The 23,088-nt window shown below is 36.3% G+C and overlaps 2 protein-coding genes and 1 pseudogene across 3 annotated transcripts; 1 reads left to right on the forward strand and 2 right to left on the reverse strand.

Annotated features, from left to right (window-relative positions):
- The first annotated feature begins 1,687 nt into the window (after positions 1-1,687).
- Positions 1,688-4,917, forward strand: LOC149011308 (large ribosomal subunit protein uL6-like). The gene is made up of 3 exons (XM_089162955.1): positions 1,688-2,149; positions 4,260-4,382; positions 4,473-4,917. The coding sequence occupies exons 1-3, from the start codon at positions 1,775-1,777 to the stop codon at positions 4,557-4,559; spliced, it is 585 nt and encodes a 194-aa protein (XP_089019081.1). The 5' UTR covers positions 1,688-1,774; the 3' UTR covers positions 4,560-4,917.
- Positions 4,918-13,921: 9,004 nt separating this feature from the next.
- LOC149011309 (uncharacterized) lies at positions 13,922-14,825 on the reverse strand (annotated as a pseudogene). Its single transcript, XR_016174733.1, has 2 exons — positions 14,604-14,825; positions 13,922-14,430 (listed from the first exon to the last, which is right to left on the reverse strand). The product of XR_016174733.1 is annotated as an uncharacterized LOC149011309 (transcript).
- Positions 14,826-17,762: 2,937 nt separating this feature from the next.
- On the reverse strand, positions 17,763-22,431 carry LOC149011310 (uncharacterized). The gene is given in 6 exon segments (XM_089163075.1): positions 17,763-18,394; positions 18,568-18,679; positions 18,682-18,794; positions 19,872-19,943; positions 20,053-20,120; positions 22,070-22,431. Coding segments are annotated over 3 exon segments (630 nt in total). The 5' UTR covers positions 18,776-18,794; positions 19,872-19,943; positions 20,053-20,120; positions 22,070-22,431; the 3' UTR covers positions 17,763-17,970.
- Between the last annotated feature and the right edge of the window lie 657 nt (positions 22,432-23,088).

The following is a 23,088-nucleotide window of genomic DNA, read 5'->3' on the forward strand; positions in this document are numbered from 1 at the left end:
TGAGGTTTGGTTTATGTCATTTTTAGTCCAAATAAACTGAGACTTTGCATTTGCCTCCCTGTACTATAGAAAAGTCAATTTAAGGACAAATTATTACTTTTATAACCAATTTGCCCTTATTCTTTTTTTTTTTTTTTAATTTAATTTTTACACATACACCCACACCTACCATGAAACTCGTGATTCCCCTTTTGGTCCAAAAATTATAAAGAAGTCCAAAAATTCAAATAAATTTTAAAATATGACTAAAATATCCTTATATGCTAAAATGACTCAAGTACCCCTTCGCTTAAACCCTATTTGCAAAGTATAATCTTAGCCGAGATAGATGAAGAGATTCTCCCTTCACCCATCTTCTTCATTTCTCATTTGCTTAACTCAACCAAGGAGCAAACGCCCATTTCCATTTAAGGTTAATCTTTACAAATAAGGTTTAAGCTAAGGGGTAATTGAGTCATTTTAACATATAAGAGTATTTTGGTCATATTATAAAATTTATTTAAATTCTAGGACTTTTCTATTATTTTTGCACCAAAAAGGGAGTCACGAGTTTCATGGCAGGTGGGGGGATGTGTATGTAAAAAAATTTAAATTAAAAAAAATATATAAGAGCAAATTGGTCATAAAAGTGGTAATTTGTCCTTAAATTGACTTTCTATAGCACATGGGAGACAAATGCAAAGTCTGAGTTTTTTATACTAAAATGACATAAATCAAACCTCTGCAGGTCCAAATGAAAATTACTCATTTTAAAAATAGCAAACCTTTGAATGTAAAAGAAAAAAATCATATTTAAATTCCGCAAGATGCCTGGGGTGTAAGAATCTCGTGCTTTTTTTGTGCACCTTGATACTCCTCCACATGGATTCGGGTAGGTTTGGTAGTGGATGTTGATATTCCACATCAATTCGGGTAAGTTTTGTAACTTTTTTTTTTTTAAAGTCAATAATAGGTTTTGTAACTGAAGTTAATGGAGATGGAAAAAAAAAGAGCTTACATTGATGTAGGGGTATTTTAATTATTTTAGGGCCGGTTTAGTTACATGAATTCAGAGATTTGAAATATCTGGATTCATGAATCTGAGAATTATGTCCGTTTAGTTGTAAAAATCTCTAGATTCATGAAATCTAGAGATTCACCTTTTTACACTAAAAACGTGAATCTGTAGATTTATAGGTAATGGGATGAAATCCAGAGATTTCAAAAAAGCTATACATTTGCACATTCACAAAAATCACGCTTGATCAAATATTTTTAGGATGAATTCACAGATTTCATTCCATAACCAAACATTTAAGTTTATAAATTATGACTCCATAGATTTGAAATCTTCAGACTCATGTAATTACCCAAACATGTCCTAATCATATAGAAATAATATGTAATATAAGTATATCAACATTAAGGGGTTTACTCAACCTACACTCCACCAATGGTTCACCTATATAGCATATGCATCATCCTTAGAATTTCAAATGCGTGCCAATTGCTGTAATAGACTCTACTATTTTGTGTACATGCAATTATAACTAATATTAAGCTTTTATTTAGTATAAAAAAAATAATCAGGGTTTGACAACTCCCTACCATGGTTTGAGGAATGGAACCGGGTTGTCGGGTCTGGATTTCTGGATTAATATCAATACATTTGCTCCAACGAAGAATAGGGTTTATTGGGTTTATAAAAAGTGAAGATCAGAAAAAACGGTTCCTTTGTCACCTCTGAAGGCGTCGAGGAGAAAGGAAGCGCAGAGTAGACTTTTGAGTGGCAAAAATGAAGACGATCCTGGCATCGGAAACCATGGATATCCCTGATGAGGTTAAGATCAAGGTGAAGGCGAAGATGATCGAGGTGGAAGGTCCTCGAGGAAAGCTTACCAGGAACTTCAAGCATCTCAACTTGGATTTCCAACTCATCAAGGATGAAGAAACAGGCAAGAAAAAGCTTAAAATTGATGCCTGGTTTGGATCAAGGAAGACTACAGCTGCTATCCGCACAGCCATTAGTCATGTCGAGAACCTTATCAAGGGTGTCACCAAGGGCTACCGCTACAAGATGAGATTCGTGTATGCTCACTTTCCCATCAACGCCAGTATCACCAACGGAAACAAGAGCATTGAGATCCGTAACTTTCTTGGTGAGAAGAAGGTATACTCCCTAACTTTTTGCTTCCTACACAGCTTTCCCCCCTGCAATTAGAGTGCAGTTGGTATCGCTATTTGGGATTTATTTTTCTTTCTTTTCTGTACGTGATTTCTTATATCTCTTTGTCTTCTAAGGATCCAAATCGAGTTCTGCGATATTAGTTTTCTCAGTTACTCATATTTTCTTGTTCTTTCTGGAAATTGATTAAGATAACCTGAGTTATATTTCCCGCAAGGATTTGTTACATGATGTCAAGATTTGATAAGTGGGGTCTTGGGCTGCTTTCTGGCATTCTAGTTGATATTTATGAGTTGGGAGTGACTGTATTAAGGCTAGTTTCTTTGGATCTGTGAGTTATGTTTTTACGCTTTATATTTTGCTGTAAGAGGTAAACTAGATGGATGAAATGATAAATGTGCATTTTTTAACTGTAGAAGATGGTGATGAGTATAGAAGCCTTACAGTTAGTGTTGTGGATGGTGCACTTTGCGGTTGAATTTAAATTTTATGTTTAGGATTATCTCTTGGTATGATTGACCTTTATGCTGTCTATTTGTATGCTGCAGGACTTAAAAACCCTTTTCACTGCACACAATACCCTATTGAGTGAATGACCAAGCAAGACAAATATAGATTCTTTTGATGACACATACAGATAAATTTCAATTCATTATATAATCTATCAGAGCACATTATCCATTAAATCTTCAGTGCTTCTGTGCGACAGCTTCTATTAAAATTTAAATTTTTAGTTAGTGAACATACAAAAATTGGATAGCTCTCGTAAAATATCTGCCCAATTTAAGTTCATACGGGTTTCTCCCCTAAGGTTCTTGCAGATGGAGTTTGGAGCTTAAAGATAATCTCATTTCCCCCCTCTTTGATATGCATATTTTTTGGGGAGAGGGACTGGGTGGGAACTGTCCAGGAGTGTGGCCTATAGTTCTCCCGTGTGTCTTTGTCCTAGCTGAAAGAAGAGATGCATCCACCCTCTGTTTTGTGGATGAGAGAAACGCAGAGAGTGCTGGTGTAGGCTGTGCCCTCTGGACAAGAACTTTTCCTCCCCATAAAGTTGTTTTGAAAAATAACTCCATGTTTCTGTATCCATATTTATTCTTTCATTACAAGTCTGCCGTCAACAAATTCTATTACTTTTTTGTCCATTCTTCTATTTAGGGACCTGGTTACTGTTCAAAAAGTTCTATTCCGCATTTACTAATAAGTTCCACATTTGTAGCTTCTGAGTTTTTCTATTGTTACTCCATTACCCCCTACTCTTGTCTATTATGTATGTCTAACCAAAGTATTGTTTTGAACTTTCTGCATATGAAATGCATTGTTTGGTTGGAATTTTGGCATTTTACTAGAACTACATTGTTTCTACCAAATTGTGTTGAGGATGTCGTGGGTAGCATTTATAGTTATCTTGGTTGATTCAACTTGTACTGTGTCGAGATTTTGTCAGCTTATGTATTCTCTTTTATTTTAGGGAAAATTACATATAGGCCCTGTGTTTGGAAACAATTACATGTACTACCTAAAAAAATCAATTACAGATGGCCCCCTACTGCTTCAGCAGAGCTGTTCATTTATAACTTCCAAATTTTCACAGTAGGGGGGCATTTGTAATTGATTTTTTTAGGGCAAATAGATATAATTGATTACACAGGGGGTCTATATGTGATTTGCACTTTATTTTAGGATTTTTGTTGGCATATTCTTTCCCTTTGTCTCTCTCTTCCTCCTGAGATGGAAATATTTATTCCCTACTAGTGGAGCAACCCATGACTGAACCCTTTGGTTGTCATTATACTTCTACTTTTTATTGATGTATCCTCCTGTTTAGCGATCTGAAGGTATCAGTGCCTGTGATGGAGGAAAAGCCAATCCTGTGAGGGTGGTCAGTGCCCGTGATGGAGGAAAAGCCAATCCTCTGAGGCTCAGAAAATTATTGCCTTTTTTTTTTTTTTTCCTTTGTTAAAAATTAAATTTGATGAGAAGCTTGATGAGAAAAGTTTTGTTTTACTAAACTGGATTTCTGAGTTGAAGCACTACTTGTTAAGCCCGATGGTAACCACTCCATGCTTTTGTAAATTTTGATTGATTGTATTAGGTGCGTAAGGTGGATATGCTTGATGGTGTGTCCATTCTCCGCTCTGAGAAGGTTAAGGATGAACTTGTATTGGATGGCAATGATGTTGAACTTGTCTCGCGATCAGCTGCATTGATAAATCAGGTATTGAATCAGTTCCTTCCCCTCCCTCACAAATACGCTCATACATTTGTATGTTTTATTTAATGGATTTTTTCTGGTTTTGTGCAACAGAAATGCCATGTCAAGAACAAAGATATTAGGAAGTTCCTTGACGGTATTTATGTGAGCGAGAAGGGAACAATGGCTGAGGAAGAGTAATTTACGAAATAGGCATACATAAGTTTTTGTTTCCATCACCTTTTACTGTCCCAGTCGATTTTTGTTTCAGAGTTTTGGCAGACATGTTATTGTAGATTGTATTTGGTTAGAGTTGCCAATTTTGTGGTTCTGAACATGATGCCATTATCACCTTTTACTTTCGAATGTAGTAGTGGCTGGTCCATAATTGTAAACTCTTCTTATTTGGAAATTTTGCCGTCTTCAACCCCCGATCATCACCTTCATGTCCATATCTATTATGAACAGTAACAACAGTGGTAAAGGATAATCGAAGAACTACTTCTTTGCATAGGTTGAATTCAGAAGTGAAATCATTGCATAGCCTTGGGGGGGGGGGGGGAGGCCACCGCATCCCCTCTTTTCTTTACCAAAGAGGGGGAAAATAAGAAGTAATCAAAAAAATATGGAGTAATACCTGATTAGGAAGAGAGAATAACTTTAACAGGATTCTGTGGTTCTAAATTTATCCTGAGAAATTTCCATTTTAATGCCTATTAGGGTTTTTTGGTCATTGTCGACTAGACAGTGACCGGGGGCCCACAAGCTGGGTGGAGGAGGGAAGGTGTTAGTGGTGTGTTGGTTCGAGCCCATGACTGGACATCCTTGGACTTACTGCCTCTACATGTGATAGGAGGCTGTCACCATTGTGTTGGAGGCTGGTTTTGCTTCAGTGCTGCGTAATAAATGCGCAGCACTGAGCTGCGTACAGTCCAGATGAAGCCATGACATCAATTTAAATTGTAACCGTTCAATTTCAGCATGTGCTCTTCACCCCCATTTAAGTGAAGCAAACTGTGTGAGGGTTCGGTGCAACGATTTGAACCAAGCCCAGCCTTTCAAAATCCCAAAACAGAGGGAAAACAAACATTTCTTTCGTCTGAGCAGAAATCTCGTCTTCGACTTCTGAGTTCTGCAAATGAACATAGATGGGGAAATCAGACTTGCTGCTTCTTGCGGTAGTCTCCTTGCTGCATCTTTATGATAGTGTCTGTTTTCTCTCATTTTAGTTCAATCTTGGTAGGTGTCAGGTTTGAAGGTCTCCATCTCATCGAAGATCGAGGTCATCTATGTCTTCCTGCTGAAGCTCTCGAGCTCTAAGTGCCACAGGAGAGGAGCCCTGGGGCACCATCTTTCTGATGAAGTTCGCTCTGTTGGTAAGCTTCCATATTTTTCTATTTTTTTTGGGTTTTGATCTCCCATCTCTCATTGTATTTTAGGGTTTCAGATCTGTTCTTTCTCTGGTTACGATAGATATTGTTATTTGCTTCTGATTCATTGGTGGATCAGTGACACCATTTATTTCTGTATTGGCAAGAACACAATTGAATATTTCTGCAGGAGGTTGAATATTTCATAGGTATTATGAACTGAGTTTTCTTTCCCCTGTTGTCGACCCAACAACCAAGCATGCCCTAAATTTTGAAGAATGCTAGCCCATCCAGCTTCCTTCTCTTTTCCTTTAGAGTGGACTCGCTGTTTAAAGTGTTCATGCTATTTCATCAACTGAATTGAAGGAAACCAAAATGATTCAGTAGCAAGCAAAAAAATTATAAAACGTAAACACATGAAACTGGAAGACAAACATAACCACTAAATAATAATCTTCCTAGGCAGTATGGTGGACACTGAAATACAGTACATGGTGATAAAGTTAAAACTGATGGAAATTTTCCTCATGAACGCAAAAGACCTGCCAAAAATTGAAGAGAGCATCATGTATTTCAATGTCCAAAAATACATGCAGCAGGAATTGATCAGAATATAATAGCTATCACAATGTAGTTACATTATGTTCAATATAGCATGTTCCTATTCTGAAACACTAAATAGATGGGGTCAATTCACACTAAAAATATTAAATTATAATAGCTGGATTACCTTTGGCAAGTTTTCTAATGGAGTCCAGCATATCTTTTGAGATGCAACTTAGCTTGCCATGTGCCAAATCTGACTTTATATTCTTCATTTTTTACCAGACCTCATCCAGCTATGTCCATTCCTAATTCCATCAGTCATTTTCTAACCCATTGGCAACCATTGCTTGCTTCTCCTGCTCTAAATCATGCTTGTCATTCATACCTTCTTTTCTGTGTGCTTCCATCAGAATTGAGTATGTTGAAAAATCAGGGGGACAACTCTTCTCCTTCATATGCTTGAAAACTCTTTCCATATCCATCAAATCTTCTGACTTTACACATGCAGAAATTATGGCATTATAGAATGGATCCATTTGATGAAATTGGTGAAGGGAAAGGGTTAGGTTTTAATCTGAATATACCTCTACCTAATGGAACTGGTGATCGGGGATATGATTACGCAATGAATGAATTGTGGTTGTCTCTCTACTGCTTAGAAGTTTGAACCAGAACTAGTAGTTCTGGTTATTGGCATTGTGAATGAACTAAGCCATGTTTGTTTCATTCTTCTCAACTCCATTTGAATCATTTGTTTTGGGATCAGGAGTTATGGAAAGAATACTTTCTTTTGTTAAGATGAACCATATCTCTACAATTGCAATATATTTGCACTTCTTAGTGTCTTAATTTTATCTATGATTCTGTGTTACTTAGATAATTAATGTTATATGTAAAATTTTTAGCAAATACCAACTGGAGTTGGACTAAAAAAGAGAGTTGGACTAAAAAAGTGTGTAACTAGAGTATGGATTATGTCTTGTTCTAGAGAAATAATAGATTAGGCTCTTATGTAGGAAGAGAAGTTCTGATCCATCCATCTTTATCTACATTTTAGATGTTTTATCATCAAGAAACAAGTGCTTGGCCTGGAGTCTTATCAAACCTAACAGCCTCTGAAAATGGCTGCACAATGTCATGTTATTGCTGCAAGATTAGGATTAAAAGAATTTAGAGAAGGGGGAGGTTGCATGATTTCTTCACAGTAAAATCTTTACCTGAGATTTGATCTGGGGAACATTCATCACCCAGAATATACTCTCTGATCTCTGGTCTTCCTATACTGGGGTTTTTAATTTCAGAAATTTAACTATTGCTTAATATGAACATTTTCTCTGTAAAGCATCTGAAAATGTAATGTCGTTAGTGGCTCAAGCCTGTACCTTGTACTTAATCACTTATAATGCCATTGAGAGACATTATTTATCTAATGCATATGCAGGTTGTTTATGAAGTTTCACCGGTTGGCAAGATGATATCTCTAAAGTTAGATTCCAAAAGTTCAATATGTTAAGGATCTTCATTTTCTTTTTTAAGTTCAATATATAGTTAAAAAATTACTTTAGATTAGTCTGCAGCAGCTCGATGTATGAGAAGGTATTCATGTTCTTTTTCACTGATAAGAATTTTCATAACCTTGCAGATGCCTAATGATGCAGAGAATCCCAAAGGTACTACACACAAAAAATACAGACAATGATGATCCCTCTTCTGGGATCCTAGAAAAATGGTACGGCAGAATTTTCCAACAGGCATCAGTATATGGAATAGCTACTAGCTATATTGCATTTCAGTGTCTCATCGCTCAATCATCAACAAATGGGCAGTTATGAAATTCCCATATCCTGGAGCACTGACTGCCTTGCAGTATTTTACAAGTACTGGTGGTGTCCTCCTCTGTGGGAGTCTCAAACTTGTTGAGCATGACCCACTTGACCAAATGAGTATGTGGTGTTTCTAACCTGCAGCAGCAATATTCTACCTCTCCCTCTCCACAAACAGTGAGCTTGTCCTCCATGCTAATGTTGACACTACCATCGTCTTCCGTTCAGCAGTCCCCATCTTTGTGGCAGTTGGGGAGACTTTCTACTTGTGCGAACCCTGGCCATCAGCAGAAGTTACTTGAAATGCAGGGTGACCCAGAAGAAAGAGTTACTGTAAAGGAGAGAGATTCAGGAGGGTCGGGATAGCCGAATAGTTTTTCCCTCTCTCTGTTGAAAGCAAATGTAAGCATTCTTTTGTTGTGATTTGTTGGGCACTAGAAAAGCAAAGAAAGCATCTTTTCAGTGGTCGCTATAATCTAGTTAGATGAAACAACAGAATTCTTCCTTTGAAGATTAATAGAGTATATATGTTTGGGTGGACTTTAACAGTCCATTGCGGAATTCATGTAGCCCAGGGCTCGTTTTTAGGTTTGTCAATTGTCCGATCAAATTTTTTGGTTCGGATTTATATTCAACCGAATCACTGATCATATGAAGCGGGTTAAAATTCTGACTTGTGAGCCAAGCAAGTGCAGCAACCCAGGTACACCAAGTTATGTGAGTCATCATGGTCCCTTCCCCTCTTCTGGGAAAGCCATCGTCGCAGCAGAATTTAAGCCACACGGGTGGATGATCTAGCCTATCAGAACCAGGGGACTGGTGGCATTCTCCATCACCAAAGGGTCAAAGACCTCTGATGTAAAAAGATCACTAATGAGTGAATTAATCTGGGCTTTATAAATTCTATTCTCGTCTTCTATATTAAATTGAAGTGGCCTCCAGAGTGGGAGATCCACGTAAGTTTCTGAGACTCGAGGAGACTTCGGTCCCAGCCGCTAATCTGAAAGGTTTTGTATAAAAATCAACTTGATTCAGAAACCTGGATTCCTTGTCTTGAAAATCCAGGTTTCTTCATCGCAACTAGGGTTGCAATTGGGCCGGGCTTTTGTAATCCCAAGCCCAGCCCTGTATAGTATAATTTGACCCCATTCCCGCCCTAATTGGCCCTAATTGGGCCGGGTCGGGATGGGTTGGCCCTGATTAGCCTTGATTGGCCCTGATTGGTCCTGTCCTTGATTGGTCATGTCCCTGGCCCTGATTGGCCCTGACCTTGATTGGCCCTATCCCTGGCCCTGATTGGCCCTGGCCCTAATTGGCCCTGGCCCTAATTGGCCTTGGCCTTGGCCCTGGTCCTGATTGGCCCTGATTGGCCCTGATTGGCCCTGATTGGCACAGGCCCTAATTGGCCTTGTCCCTAGCTTTAATTGGCCATATCTTTGGTCGTAAATATCAAATGTAAGACAAATAGTAATTAAAATACATATTAAAGTAATTAAATTCTTAAATTCCAAACTCAGTCCTGGAAAATAAAATAGTAAAGATGTCAACAAATAATCCAAAACTTATATTCAATATGTATTTAACTATTTATACCCATTTAGATTTTAGAGAAATAGAGAAATCCAAATTTCTAGGGTTTTTTAATTTGCTATTCGATGAAAATTATGGTTATTATATGTAAGCTCGAAGGGAAAAAGAAAAAGATTTATCTCAATTCTCAATTAATTTCTAACTTCTAAGACAATGTTCAAACTTCATTCTAAATTTCTAATTTGTCTTTCCCCCAAGTTTCTCTCTCTCTCTCTAAATTTCTAATTTATCTTTCCCCCAAGTTTCTCTCTCTCTCTCTCTCTCTCTCTCTCTCTCTCTCTCTCTCTCTCTCTTTTATTTTGTTTTTTCCTTTGGTTTTTCTCCAGCAACAAAGAGTTAACATTATTCATGAAATAGAATAAGTAGAGAGAAGAATTGTAATTAAATTTAGGCATATTTGAAAGTCAAGCCAATTATAGAGAATGTCACACAAACTCTTTTTGTAAACTTATAAACATCAGAGATTCATAATTCAAAAGGAATCTGATAAATGAAAATTTTATCTTTAAAGTCAAGAACTTAAGCCGTAGGTAGGTATGTTTTCATTCACAACTGTTCAATAAATTGGTACCTTTATTCAATACAAAAAAAATCATATTCAAAACCTTGTTAACAAGTAAATCGACGATAATTTAGTATTCAACAAAAAAAAAAAAAAGTATTTTTTTCATAGTTAAAGAAAATGATGTTTTAGTTACAAACATAGCTATATGTTTTTAATAATTTTTTTTTGAAATATCACAGTAGATTTGTCGGATATTCATGATGAGAAGTTGGGGTATAAATTTATTAGATATTAATTCTTTATGTAATAGTTTTTATTATTTATAATATATTATCTCGCCTTAGTCAAAAAACAAAATCAATATTTTATTGAACTAAAAATGACTTTGTTGGAAAAATAAAAATTATCTTAAAAATAATATAAAAAGTGAATTTATAGTCTAATATGATCAAAGTGACTAAATGTCAAAATCAAGACTCATATCAATGTTAGTATGAAGATCAGGGTAAAAATCTAGTACTGTAGTACATGATCATCGTCAAATTAATATTAAGATTAGAGCCAAAATTAGGGTCAAGATCAGGGCCAAAATCAAATAGATGCTTATTACATTGGTAATGAGGTTATAATTTATTTTTATTAATTTTCTACAAAACATGATCATGTTTCTAAAATTTGACATGTGTCAAGTATCCACCCATATGTATTACAATTAATTCCTCTCCATGTGGGTGGAGGGTCTAGAGTCTTTAGACTCAAATCAGGGCCAGGATCAGGGTCAGGATCAGGGTTAATATTAGGGCCAAGATCAGGGCCAGGATCAGGGTTAATATTAGGGCCAAGATCAGGGCCAGGATCAGGGCCAAAATTAGGGCCAGGATCAGGGCCAAAATCAGAGATAGGATCAAGGCCTGGGTCAGGACCAAGATCAGGGCCAAAATCAGGGCCAAGATCAGGGCCAAAATCAGGGCCTGGGTCAGGGCCAAAAATTAGGGACGGGCCGGGATGGGCTGGGCGGGCCAGAGATTAATCCCAAGCCCGCCCTTGGCCCTAGTTCAGGGCCAGAATATTTTGGCCCTAACCCGCCCTTAGGGCCAAAATTTTTAGCCCAAGCCCTATTCGGGCTCAGGGCGGGCTTAGGGCGGGTTAGGGCCGCCAGGGCCAAACTTGCACCCCAAAAAGAAAAAGAAAAAAAAAGAATAAGTTTTGAGTTTAAATCATGCTGAGCTGATACCTCATTCATTGTCATTCGACAATATTCTAGTGCATTTTCAAGCCTTTATTTAAAAAAACAAAAACAAAACAAGAAATTGCAGTTTGGACTTTAAAGTTTAAACTTTTCCTTAACTCATTTTGCAGGTGTTTGAAACGGCGCTCTGTCATTTTAAAATTTAAAGGGGTCTAAGAGTCCAGTTAGTGAAAAGGCATGGTGTCGTTTTACAGGTGTTTGAATGGCGCCATGTCGTTTTAAAATATAAAGGGGTCACTGTCCATTTAGTGAAATGGCATGGTGCTATTTTGCAGGTGTTTGAAACGGCGCTGTGCCATTTTGCAGGAGTTTGAAACGGTGTCATGCTGTTTTAAAATTTAATGGAAGTCACAGTCCATTTAGGGAAACGACACAATGCCGTTTCATCAATGTGATCACAGTGGTGAAACGATATGGTGCCGTTATGTAGGTGTTTGAAACGATGTCATACTGATTTAAAAATTTAAAGGGGTCACAATCCATTTAGTGAAACGGCATGGTGCCGTTTTGCAAGTGTTTGAAACGGTGCCATGCCGTTTTTAAAATTTAAAGGGGCCATAGTCCATTTAGTTAAACAACATGGTGCCATTTCATCACTTTGTGATCACAGTGGTGAAACGGCATAGTGCCGTTTTGCAGGTGTTTAAAACAGCGCCAGACCATTTTAAAATTTAAAGGGGACAGTCCATTTAGCGAAACGACACTATGCCGTTTCACAGTTGCATAGAATGGCATCATGCCATTTCATCATAGTGATGAAACGGCATGGTGCCATTTTGCAGGTCTTTGAAACGACACCATGCCGTTTCAAATTTTAAAGGGCAATGACTAGTGAAACAGCACCATGCCTTTTCACAGTTCTACAGAATGGCATGGTGCTGTTTTAAATTTTAAGGGTTTTTTGAAATGGCATGGTGCCGTTTTAAATTGTAAAGGGTTTCTAAAATGACATGTACCATTTTGCAGGTCTATGAAATGGCACCATGCCCTTTTATGTTATAGGGGGGGGGGGGTTGGCTTCTTTCTCATGGTTTTTTTGGAATTGAATCAAGACTTATTTTTTATTTCATTTGTTGGAGGTGCTTATTTAGCCTCTCATTGTTCTATATCTTAGATTCTTTCTCACAGTTAAGATCTGACTGATCTTGATGGATCTTCATCTGCTACTGTGAATCTAATAAATGACAAAGTGGAGGAGGAAGTAATTGTATTATTATTACCAAAAAAAAAAAAAATAAAAAATTTGTGTTAACATTGATTTTTGGGTAAATATCACTTACCTCCCCTCTTAGCTGGACAAATAGCACTTACACCCCCTCTTAGTTGGATAATATCACTTACCTCCCCTCTTACCTAGCAAATATATCAAACACCTCCCCTCTGTTAACTTTCTCGGTTAAATTTAACTTTTACCATTAAATATTTTTCTAAAATCCCAAACTACCCTTGGCTAATTTTATTTTATTTTTTCATTTTAAACCCTAAATTACCGTAATCACCCTAATAGTTAAAATACTAAATCACTCTTAATTAAAATAATTGTTAAAAACCAAAACACCATAGTTAAAATCAAAATTATCTTTAATTATTAAAAGCCCAACATACCGTTTTTTTTTTAAAAAAAATTGATCAAACAATTAAAAAAACCCAAAATAGTAGTACGTGTTTAATTTGATCAACATACCCTTGTTTTTTTTTTTAATTGCATTTTTTATTTTACTTGATAGTAGTACGTGTGTTTTTAATTGTTTGATAATTTTTTTTTAAAAGGTATGTTGGGCTTTTAATAATTAAAGATAATTTAGGCTTTAACTGTGGTGTTTTGGTTTTTAATAATTATTTTAATTGAGGGTAATTTAGTAGTTTAACTGTTAGGTGATTACGATAATTTAGGGTTTAAAATAAAAAAATACTTTTAGCCAAGGTTAGTTTGGTGTTTTAGAAAAATATTTAACAATAAAAGTTAAATTTAACCGAGAAAATTAACGAGGGGGAGGTGTTTGATATATTTGCTAGGTAAGAGGGGAGGTAAGTGATATTATCCAACTAAGAGGGGGTGTAAGTGCTATTTGTCCAGCTAAGAGGGGAGGTAAGTGATATTTACCCTTGATTTTTTTAAAATAATACTTTAATGTAATTAGTGGCGGATTATAAAAAAAAAAGCCACCAATTTGGTTTTATTATTATTTTTTTAATTTTCCCTATATTAACTATTATTACATTTATTCCTGAAAGACAATACAAACATCAATGTTACGAAAACAAATCCAAGAAAGCTAAACGTACAATGTAACATTGAAATTGAAATGTCTATTCATGATAACATTGAATTTAAACATTTCAGAAAGCTTAAGGATTGATTCTAGGTACAATTAGTTGATACAAATTACATGTGAAGTACTACATCACTATGGTTCCAAATAATAACTAACTTGAAACTCAACTTAATGTTCAAGTTCAACACAAGAGCTAGTGATAAGATCAAGCTGACAGCTTGTGACAAAATACATACAGTAACAGTAGCAACAGAAACACTCCCCTAGTGTTTATGTCAAGATCTAATCTTTCATATAAGCATAATCTATATCAGACATCGTCCATATCTCATTCACCCTTTTCTCAAATTCAAATGGTGAGTTATACTGTGCAACAGTGTAAACTGATGTAGAATCATCAGCCCGGCCATTTTCGAGAATCCTAATTAGAACCGGCCAGACTCTCATGCAATGCTGCTGCTTCTTCTCCAAGTTCATCATCAGACACAAATCCACCGAATTGTCTTACTGCTGCATACATGGAACTCCATCTTTGTAAATGAAGACTTTTTGCTGGAGCTGGGTCAGCTTGATTCTCTTTAGGGACATAAAAGCTAACAATGAATGATGATACACAGAAGGGTCCATCGCTAGGTGAAACTTGAGTAATCACAGGGGCTGTCATCTCTATCTCCTCTTTGTAAGCATTCTTCCCTTGAATGTAAACAAATAGCCTACAACAACAAATATGCATTTTATTATCATTTATTAGGGTTTTATTTTGTGGTGCTTAAGATATTGCATCATCTCTGTAATTCACCCTGAGATATTGAAGGATTAGTAACACCCAGTTCAAATTCAATTGCATTAACTATAAAAAGAAACAAAGAAATTAATAAGATCTTACTGTAGAATGCCTGATCTGGTCGCTTCAACGAAGGAAATATCTTGAATCAGAGAAGTTGATACCCACATGGTCGGATTATAACGGCGGATTTTCAAAACCATTGCCAACATGAATTACATCAAAGCTTGGACATTCGATCCTACTCCATGTAGGAGGAACGATTCCCACACTCATGTATAGGAGTCCAAAAAGAACTGCAAGCTTGAGTAGCTTAGCAGCCATGGTGAGCTTGATTTGCAGAGCTGTGATGGTAAGATAGAAGAAGTGAGTACTTACTCATAAGTTGGAATCATACACTTGAACAATCATGCAAATGAAAAACATCATCGTCCAAACCACTGGTCTCCAATGCAAAGCTGGGGTAATGCTCATCATACTTAACGCTAAACGAAACTCAATTTTATTGTGAGATTTTATTTGTTAGAAATGGTACTATGTTGGGATGATGCCAAAGTCATACCAAAGTAAATCACTAACTTAACAGCAAAAAGGAGTAAATGACACAAGAATACAAATTACCAATTTTATGCCTCACAAGAAGAGTATAACCAAAAGCCCCTTTTCCAATTTGTTCTAGTATTTCGTACTGCTCCATCTTTGGTCAAGTACTTATTCTTTGGTATCTTTGAAGATCTACAAATCTAGCATTACGTATTTGAAAATTGAAGTGCAAATTAAGCACCTAAAGTTAACACCCATGCACTATAATAGGAATAGAAATGTGAAGGGTACAAAATTGAATCATAAAAATGATAACAAAAAAACATGCTATACAAAACAATGGAATGTAACATTGTTGGAAAAAACATGCCAGAGGATGTTGAGGCTTTAGGTTCTTTTAATTGGCAAACTCTACGAACAATGTGGATATAACTTAGGCCCCTAAATAATATACAAGTCTAAAAAAATTAATTAAATAAGCCTTACAAGAGAAGTTGGATAGTATGTAAATTAGAAAACCATATAACAAAGAGAGTATATAAACATTTACCTGAGTAAAATATTGAGACGGATACAATTGGTCGCTTATGTCAGACATTGTTGAACCCTGTGAGAAACTTCAGAGAAATTAAAATATATCATTTATAGAAGCCTTAACCGACTTATGTAGCTTAATGAAAGTAGACGAGAAATTCATAAATGACTAAATTTTTCTTTTTTTTTTTTTGGTAATCCTATTTGTAAAGCTTCACAAGATGAGAGAAACCATGACACAAGCAGGGGCGGAACCAGGATTAAACATTAGGGGGCTGAATAATGAGTCTGGATCACCCTTAAACATTGGGGGTCGAATAATGAGTTTGGATCACCTCTATGTAACGAGCACTAATGTCTTTTCACCATACATATTACGTGGGCCAATGCGGGACCCACTATGGGTCCCATCTCATAATATATTATTATATTCTGACGTGGGGTCCACAATAAAAATTAGGTAAATTAATAGGAAGACTAAAGTATAGATAACACAGTTATAAGTAAATTATAAAAAATATATTAAAATAAAACATAAGGGTTAAAATTGTGGGAGAAATTATAGGAAAGAAAATAGATTTGAAGTTTATTAACTAAATATGGGATAAATTGAGTTAAAAAAAAATAATTCTATGATTATGATTAGATCTAATAATCTTAATGGCAGAAATTTAAACAACCAACTAATAAAACTTAAAACTTAAAACTTAAATTTCTATTAGTAAGAATCCAAACTTTATGAGAAAGTTTAGGGATTCAAAAATAAAATTAGATGAAAACTATTAGATATGATAAAATTTATGGCTGAAATTTTAAATTTTCATTAATAGGAAATGAAATCTTGGGAGAAAGTTTAACAATTAAAAAAAGAGAAAGCAATGATTATGATTAGATCTCATAAAAATCAATGGCTGAATTCTAACCAGATTTAAATTTCTGTTAGTAGAATCAAAATTTTAGGAGAAAAAAGAATAACGAAATAAAAAAAAATTTATGCTCTATGAAAAGAATACTAGAAAAATCTTGAGTGTAAGAGAGAGAGGAATAATTTGAAAAAGAGAGTGAATACCTGATAACTGTGGAGAAAATTTAGGAAACTCCAATGTTTGCTAACTACTCCATTATTTTGTGAGAAGTGTGAGGGAAAAAAAAAAAAAAAAAGAGAGAAAAAATAGGGAATAAAAGAGAAGATTCATGAGAGAATAAATAGGGAAAAATTCATGGATAGTGAGTTAGTTTTTAATTAGAATTTATCATTTTATTCCTTAAAACTAGGGGTTTAATGATAACAATAATGATTAAGAATGACATTTGAATCAATCATCTTTATCTTAAATTTTTATTTTTAATTTTTAGAAGGGGACCAAATAGTGGTATTTCACATGTAAAGTAATAAAATAAGGAAAAAAAAAAAAAGGATTGTTTCAAATTAAAAAAAATCCAGGGGCTGTGCATTGGACAAAAGATGACAAAATCACATATAAATTTCTTCACAAACGTTTGTCAAATAACAAATGCATATCAAATAAAATGGTAATAGAATCTAGCTCAACATCCATGCTCTACAGCAATTAAAGCAACAACTAGAAAAACTAAAACTTGAGAGGGGTATGCATATTAAAAAATAGAGCTAGTCCAGCCATGGAAATGCATCAGTAGTGTAACACGCTGTAGGGGCCTCCCTCACTTGGTGAGCATACACGAGCAAAACCAAATAGATATTAGCAATTTCCTATAATGTTTCCTATGATTGAAGGCCCTAGGATATACACCATATTTGGTTGTGCAAAAAATAGAGGAGCGGGACTCAATCGAGGATTAACGTTAGCTACAACCGAAAAATTCATCAGCCGCAACATGTCTTGAAAGTTCCCTTTCGAACTCATTGTGAGACCAGAGGAGGTCTTGGGTTCACACCCATTCGGCGGCATTAATTTGAGGATGTAATCGTGGTGCGCGCAAGCTGGTCCGGATGAACCTCATAAAAAATTGGATTAGGGCGTGCTTGTAGCTGAATAAGTTTTCTTCCTCAGCAAGCCATCTTACTGATTCGGTTCGCTCGAGAGCGAGTCGATTCCTTCTGTCTTGACCAGAGTCGAGGATCAAACCAAGTACGAACCCGGTTCGATCATATTTTCTCCATATCACTATTAATGATAACATTGAATTTAAACATTTCAGAAATCTTAAGGATGATTATAGGTACAATTAGTTGATACAAATTACATGTGAAGTACTGCACTATGGTTCCAAATAATAACTAACTTGAAACTCAACTTAATGTTCAACACAAGAGCTAGTGATAAGATCAAGCTGACAGCTTGTGACAAATACATAAGAGAAGCAACAGAAACACTCCCCTAGTGTTTATGTCAAGATCTAATCTTTCATATCAAGCATCATCTATATCAGACATCATCCATATCACATTCACCCTTTTCTCAAATTCAAATGGTGAGCTATACTGTGCAACAGTGTAAACTGATGTAGGATCATCAGCCCGGCCATTTTCGACGGTAGCTTCCCAATTATAACCAGCCAGACTCTCATGCAATGTTGCTGCTTCTTCTCCAAGTTCATCATCAGACACAAATCCACCGAATTGTCTTACTGCTGCATACATGGAACTCCATCTTTGTAAATGAAGACTTTTTGCCGGAGCTGGGTCAGCTTGATTCTCTTTAGGGACATAAAAGCTAACAATGAATGATGATACACAGAAGGGTGCATCGCTAGGTGAAACTTGAGTAATCACAGGGGCTGTCATCTCTATCTCCTCTTTGTAAGCATTCTTCCCTTGAATGTAAACATATAGCCTACAACAACAAATATGCATTTTATTATCATTTATTAGGGTTTTATTTTGTGGTGCTTAAGATATTGCATCATCTCTGTAATTCACCCTGAGATATTGAAGGATTAGTAACACCCAGTTCAAATTCAATTGCATTAACTATATAAAGAAACAAAGAAATTAATAAGATGTTACTGTAGAATGCCTGATCTGGTCGCTTCAACGAAGGAAATATCTTGAATCGGAGAAGTTGATACCCACATGGTTGGATTATAACGGCGGATTTCAAAACCATTGCCAACATGAATGGACATTCGAACCTACTCCATGTAGGAGGAACGATTCCCACACTCATGTATAGGAGTCCAAAAAGAACTGCAAACTTGAGTAGCTTAGCAGCCATGGTGAGATTGATTTGCAGGCTGTGATGGTAAGATAGAAGAAGTGAGTATTGACCGAAAAGCTGTAATCATACACTTAAACAATCATGCAAATGAAAAACATCATCCAAACCACTGGTCTCCAATGCAAAGATGGGGTAATGCTCATCATACTGATATGGAGAAAATATAACCGAACGGCAACCACCCCACGGGGACGAAAGGAACGACCCCGAGCAAGAAGGAGATAGCCGAGGAAGAAAACAACTCACAAGCACGCCAACCGAATGATCGAAAGGCAACAACCTAAAGACGCACAGCATTGACGCGCAAATGGATAACTACCAATAACGATCGTATATCAAAGAGCACACTAGTCCAACCTAGTAGAGATCTATCACTCAAGATAAGACCCAACGACACCGAAGAAGGCCAAAAAACCAACGAAGGAGATCGAAGGTACACTCATAAAGACACCCCACCCAAGGGAGGAGGACACACACACAACAACAATCAATGATTCGACACCTAGCCGGCCCCAGCCGTTGTGATTAGGTTCATCAATTGACTTAGCCTTCCGAGGTGGACTCTTGATCCCAGCGGTCGGGCCACATCTGACGTTCGTTTTTGGAGATCATTCTTAGGAGATCTAAGGGCTGAGCAGATTTTCAACGCATCAATACTTAATGCTATATGAAACTCAATTTTATTATGAGATTTTATTTGTTAGAAATGATACTATGTTGAGATGATACCTAAGTCATAACAAAGTAAATCGCTAACTTAACAGCAAAAAGGGGTAAATGACACAAGAATACAAATTACCAATTTTATGCCTCACAAGAAGAGTATAACCAAAAGCCCCTTTTCCAATTTGTTTTAGTACTTTATACTGATCCATCTTAATTTGGTCAAGTACTTGTTCCTTGATATCTTTGAAGATCTACAAATCTAGCATAACGTATTTGAAAATTGAAGTGCAAATTAAGCACCTAAAGTTAACACCATGCACTATAATAGGAATATAAACGTGAAGGGTACAAAGTTAAGCATAAAAATAATAAAAAGAAAATGTGCTATACAAAACAATGGAATATAGCATTGTTGGAAAGAACATACCAGAGGATTTTGAGGCTTTAGGTCCATGTGGCATGGCAAACTCTTGGAACAATGTGGATATAACTTAGGCCCCTAAATAACATACAAGTCTAAAAGAATTAGATAAATAAGCCTTACAAGGGAAGTTGGATAGTATGTAAATTAGAAAACCATATAACAAAGAGAGTATATAAACATTTACCTGAGTAGAACCTTGAGATGGGATACAACTGATCGCTTATGCTAGGCATTGTTGAACCCTGTGAGAAACTTCAGAGAAATTAAAATATATCATTTAATAGAAGCCTTAACCGACTTATGTAGCTTAATGAAAGTAGATAAGAAATTCATAAAAGCCTAAATTTTTTGGTTTTTTTTTTTGGTAATCCTATTTGTAAAGCTTTGCAAGATGAGAGAAAAACCATGACACAAGAAGACAAAATCACCTATAAATTTCTTCACCAAGGTTAGTCAAATAACAAATGCATCAAATAAAAGGGTAACAAAATCTAGCTCAACATCCATGCTCTGCAGCAATTAAAGCAACAACTAGAAAAACTAAAAATTGAGAGGGGGCTGCATATAAAAAAATAGAACTAGTCCAGCCATGGAAATGCATCAGTAGTGTAACACGCTGTAGGGGCCTCCCTCACTTGGTGAGCATACACAAGCAAAACCAAATAGATATTAGCAATTTCCTATAATGTTTCCTATGATTGAAGGCCCTAGAATATACACCATATTTGGTTGCTACAAAAAGTAGAGGAGTGGGACTCAATCGATGATTAATGTTAGCTACAGCCAAAAAATTCATCTGCAAACTTCTTCCGCGACATTTCTTGAAAGTTCTCTTTTGAACTCATTGTGAGAGAGATAGGTTGGACAGGGTTTTGTCAATATCTTCCTAAGGTTTTTACTTAAAGCAAATTTAACAGAAATAAGAAAAGCAAAAATAAGGAAATATAAACTGAACGTTCCTAATCAAATACTTGTTTTATGCATCCCCTCACCATTCTGAATATGTTAGCCACACAATCAGGATAACTTAAAAAAAATAATTCTTATGAGCCCAATACAATTAGTATCATTAGTCACACTTTCCAACTCAAATCAATACAAGTCACCTAATTAATAGTCAGTGGCAATCAAAATTAGAATCAACCATTCAAACCAATACATTGGAATACTTGTCTTTATTTCTTCTCCAAAGAGAATCCCACCAAAATTCAAAAATCTATAAAGCCTATTAAATTCTAATTCGGAAGTTCTCTTGAAAAAACATTTTTGACAACTGCTACATACATTTAGTATAATGTAAGGAAACTCATAGAGAAAATGCAATGAGGCCACCATCATTAGAAAAGTTTCTTCCTTTATTTGAAGATCGAGAGAGGATAGAGAGAGAGAGTGAGAGGGAAGAACCGAAGAGTATGTTCAGTTGCAACTGTGGTTGCGAGCTTGATCAGACAGAGAAAGAGTGGGGGAAGAACATCACCATGATCCACAGAGAGGGAAGAAGCTGAGAGTGTTATCCCGAATGAGAAAGAGTAAGAAGAAGAAGTCAGAGTGAAGATTACATTCTTATGGTTGACTGGTAATTCTTAAAAGGCATTCCCCTGCAACCAAACGAATTATATGGTTGACTATTAATTCTTAAAAGGCTTAACAACATTGGGGGAAGGGGGTTACTTAAGGAGGGGGGCCCTGCATTTCGGTTCCAGGTGCAAGGACAAATATCATCTAATTGAGACATGGATTCGGGTAGGAAATAGGGATGACTTACAAGATGAGTGGAAAGTCCAACAACAAACACTGGCAATGATCAGCAAGTGCATGAGCTCCTATTACATTTTGAATGCAAGTAATGAAATAGCCTTAAGAAAATATTCTCTGACTTTACATTGTTTAACATCTACCAAGCCACCGTAATGCTATCTACTTTCAAAAACAACCATGACAAGATAAAAATACTGCAACATGATTGTAACGTTCAAACACATGCACACCATTGGCAGTCAAAATATCACCAAAATTTTAAAGAAATTAGGTACATCATAGTGCACAGAAGAAGCAGCATCATGCACTCAGACCCCATGAATTTCAAAATTGGAAAAGGTATGAGAAACAACTGTTCACAGGGAAGCACAATCCTTTAAGATACAAGAAAGAAAAGATTATGCAGAAGATATAGGGCAAGCATTGAAGGTTTTACAGCTTACCAAGGAAGCAAAATGCAGGATGCGTTGCAGGAGATTCTTCTCACAATTTCTTTCACGCAACTCTCTCTTGTTTGCAAATTTAAGAATGAAGAAGCAGATTTGAGAATGAACCGTAACCTCTATCTTTCTCTCGTTCTCTCTCTCTCTTAGAATCTCATTCGTAGGATGAAGTGAAGAAGAAGAACGAATAAAAGCCCTGTTTTTTTCCTTGATTTTTCTTGTTTGCAGGCTCTCTCTCTCATAATCTCGTTCACAGGTTCTCTCTCTCTCAGAATCAGTTTCGTAGGATTGAGCGAAGAAGAATGAAGCAAAGCCCTGTTCCTCGTCGTCGTCAGAAAAACTTGGATTGGAGCTTTGTTGGACTCTCTTTCGCAGAATCTTTGTAAAATCCCCCGAATTTCTAATCCTTTTACCCATGATTTTAGGACCGCGAACCTAGGCCTCGAGTCAGCAACAATTGTGAGCCATTCGAATTGAGCCCAAAGATGGACCCAATGCAAGTGGATGAACCTTGTGATGACTCGACCTCTCTTGATCTCTCCTAGGGTTTAAGAGGAGAGAGAAGGTTAATCACGATGACGTTAAAAGACGATTTTGGCACGTCCGTAGATCGACGTTGGAGAGTCTGATTGACGAGGTAAATATATCCGAACGAAGATAATCAAAAGACCTTTCTTTTAAGCCGAGAATCACTAGAATCGGACCCGGATGGGGGGTCAAACATGGATTGGTTGATTGGACAGATTGACCCCCAACCCCCGCCCCTTCTAAGTTATAGGACAGAATTAGGATTTCGTGTTTTAAAACCTTATTTTATGTTTTAATTCATCTCTAAATGCATTTTCTAGTGCTAGAGTGTGGCTGAGGTTTTGGGAAGAGGAGAAACTAAGGAGAAGAGTGGATTCCATCCAACCAAAGGTGCTTTGTGACCTGGATCATCTCAAGAACATTGAAAGAGGTGAGAATCCTTAAACCCTCTCCTTTAAACATAGTTTTGTGGGGGGGGGGGGGGGGGGTTT

This window comes from Hakea prostrata, chromosome 7, assembly GCF_041222555.1.
Source record: "Hakea prostrata isolate BN-2017 chromosome 7, UWA_Hpros_2, whole genome shotgun sequence".
NCBI classification, from domain to species: Eukaryota; Viridiplantae; Streptophyta; class Magnoliopsida; order Proteales; family Proteaceae; genus Hakea; species Hakea prostrata.

Bases quoted from the DNA above. Each gene is read 5' to 3' on its own strand.
- LOC149011308 (XM_089162955.1), top strand. From the start codon at position 1,775: ATGAAGACGATCCTGGCATCGGAAACCATGGATATCCCTGATGAGGTT. The intron at 2,150-4,259 runs GTATACTCCCTA...TGATTGTATTAG, and splicing joins ACTTTCTTGGTGAGAAGAAG to GTGCGTAAGGTGGATATGCT. The intron at 4,383-4,472 runs GTATTGAATCAG...TTTGTGCAACAG, and splicing joins CAGCTGCATTGATAAATCAG to AAATGCCATGTCAAGAACAA.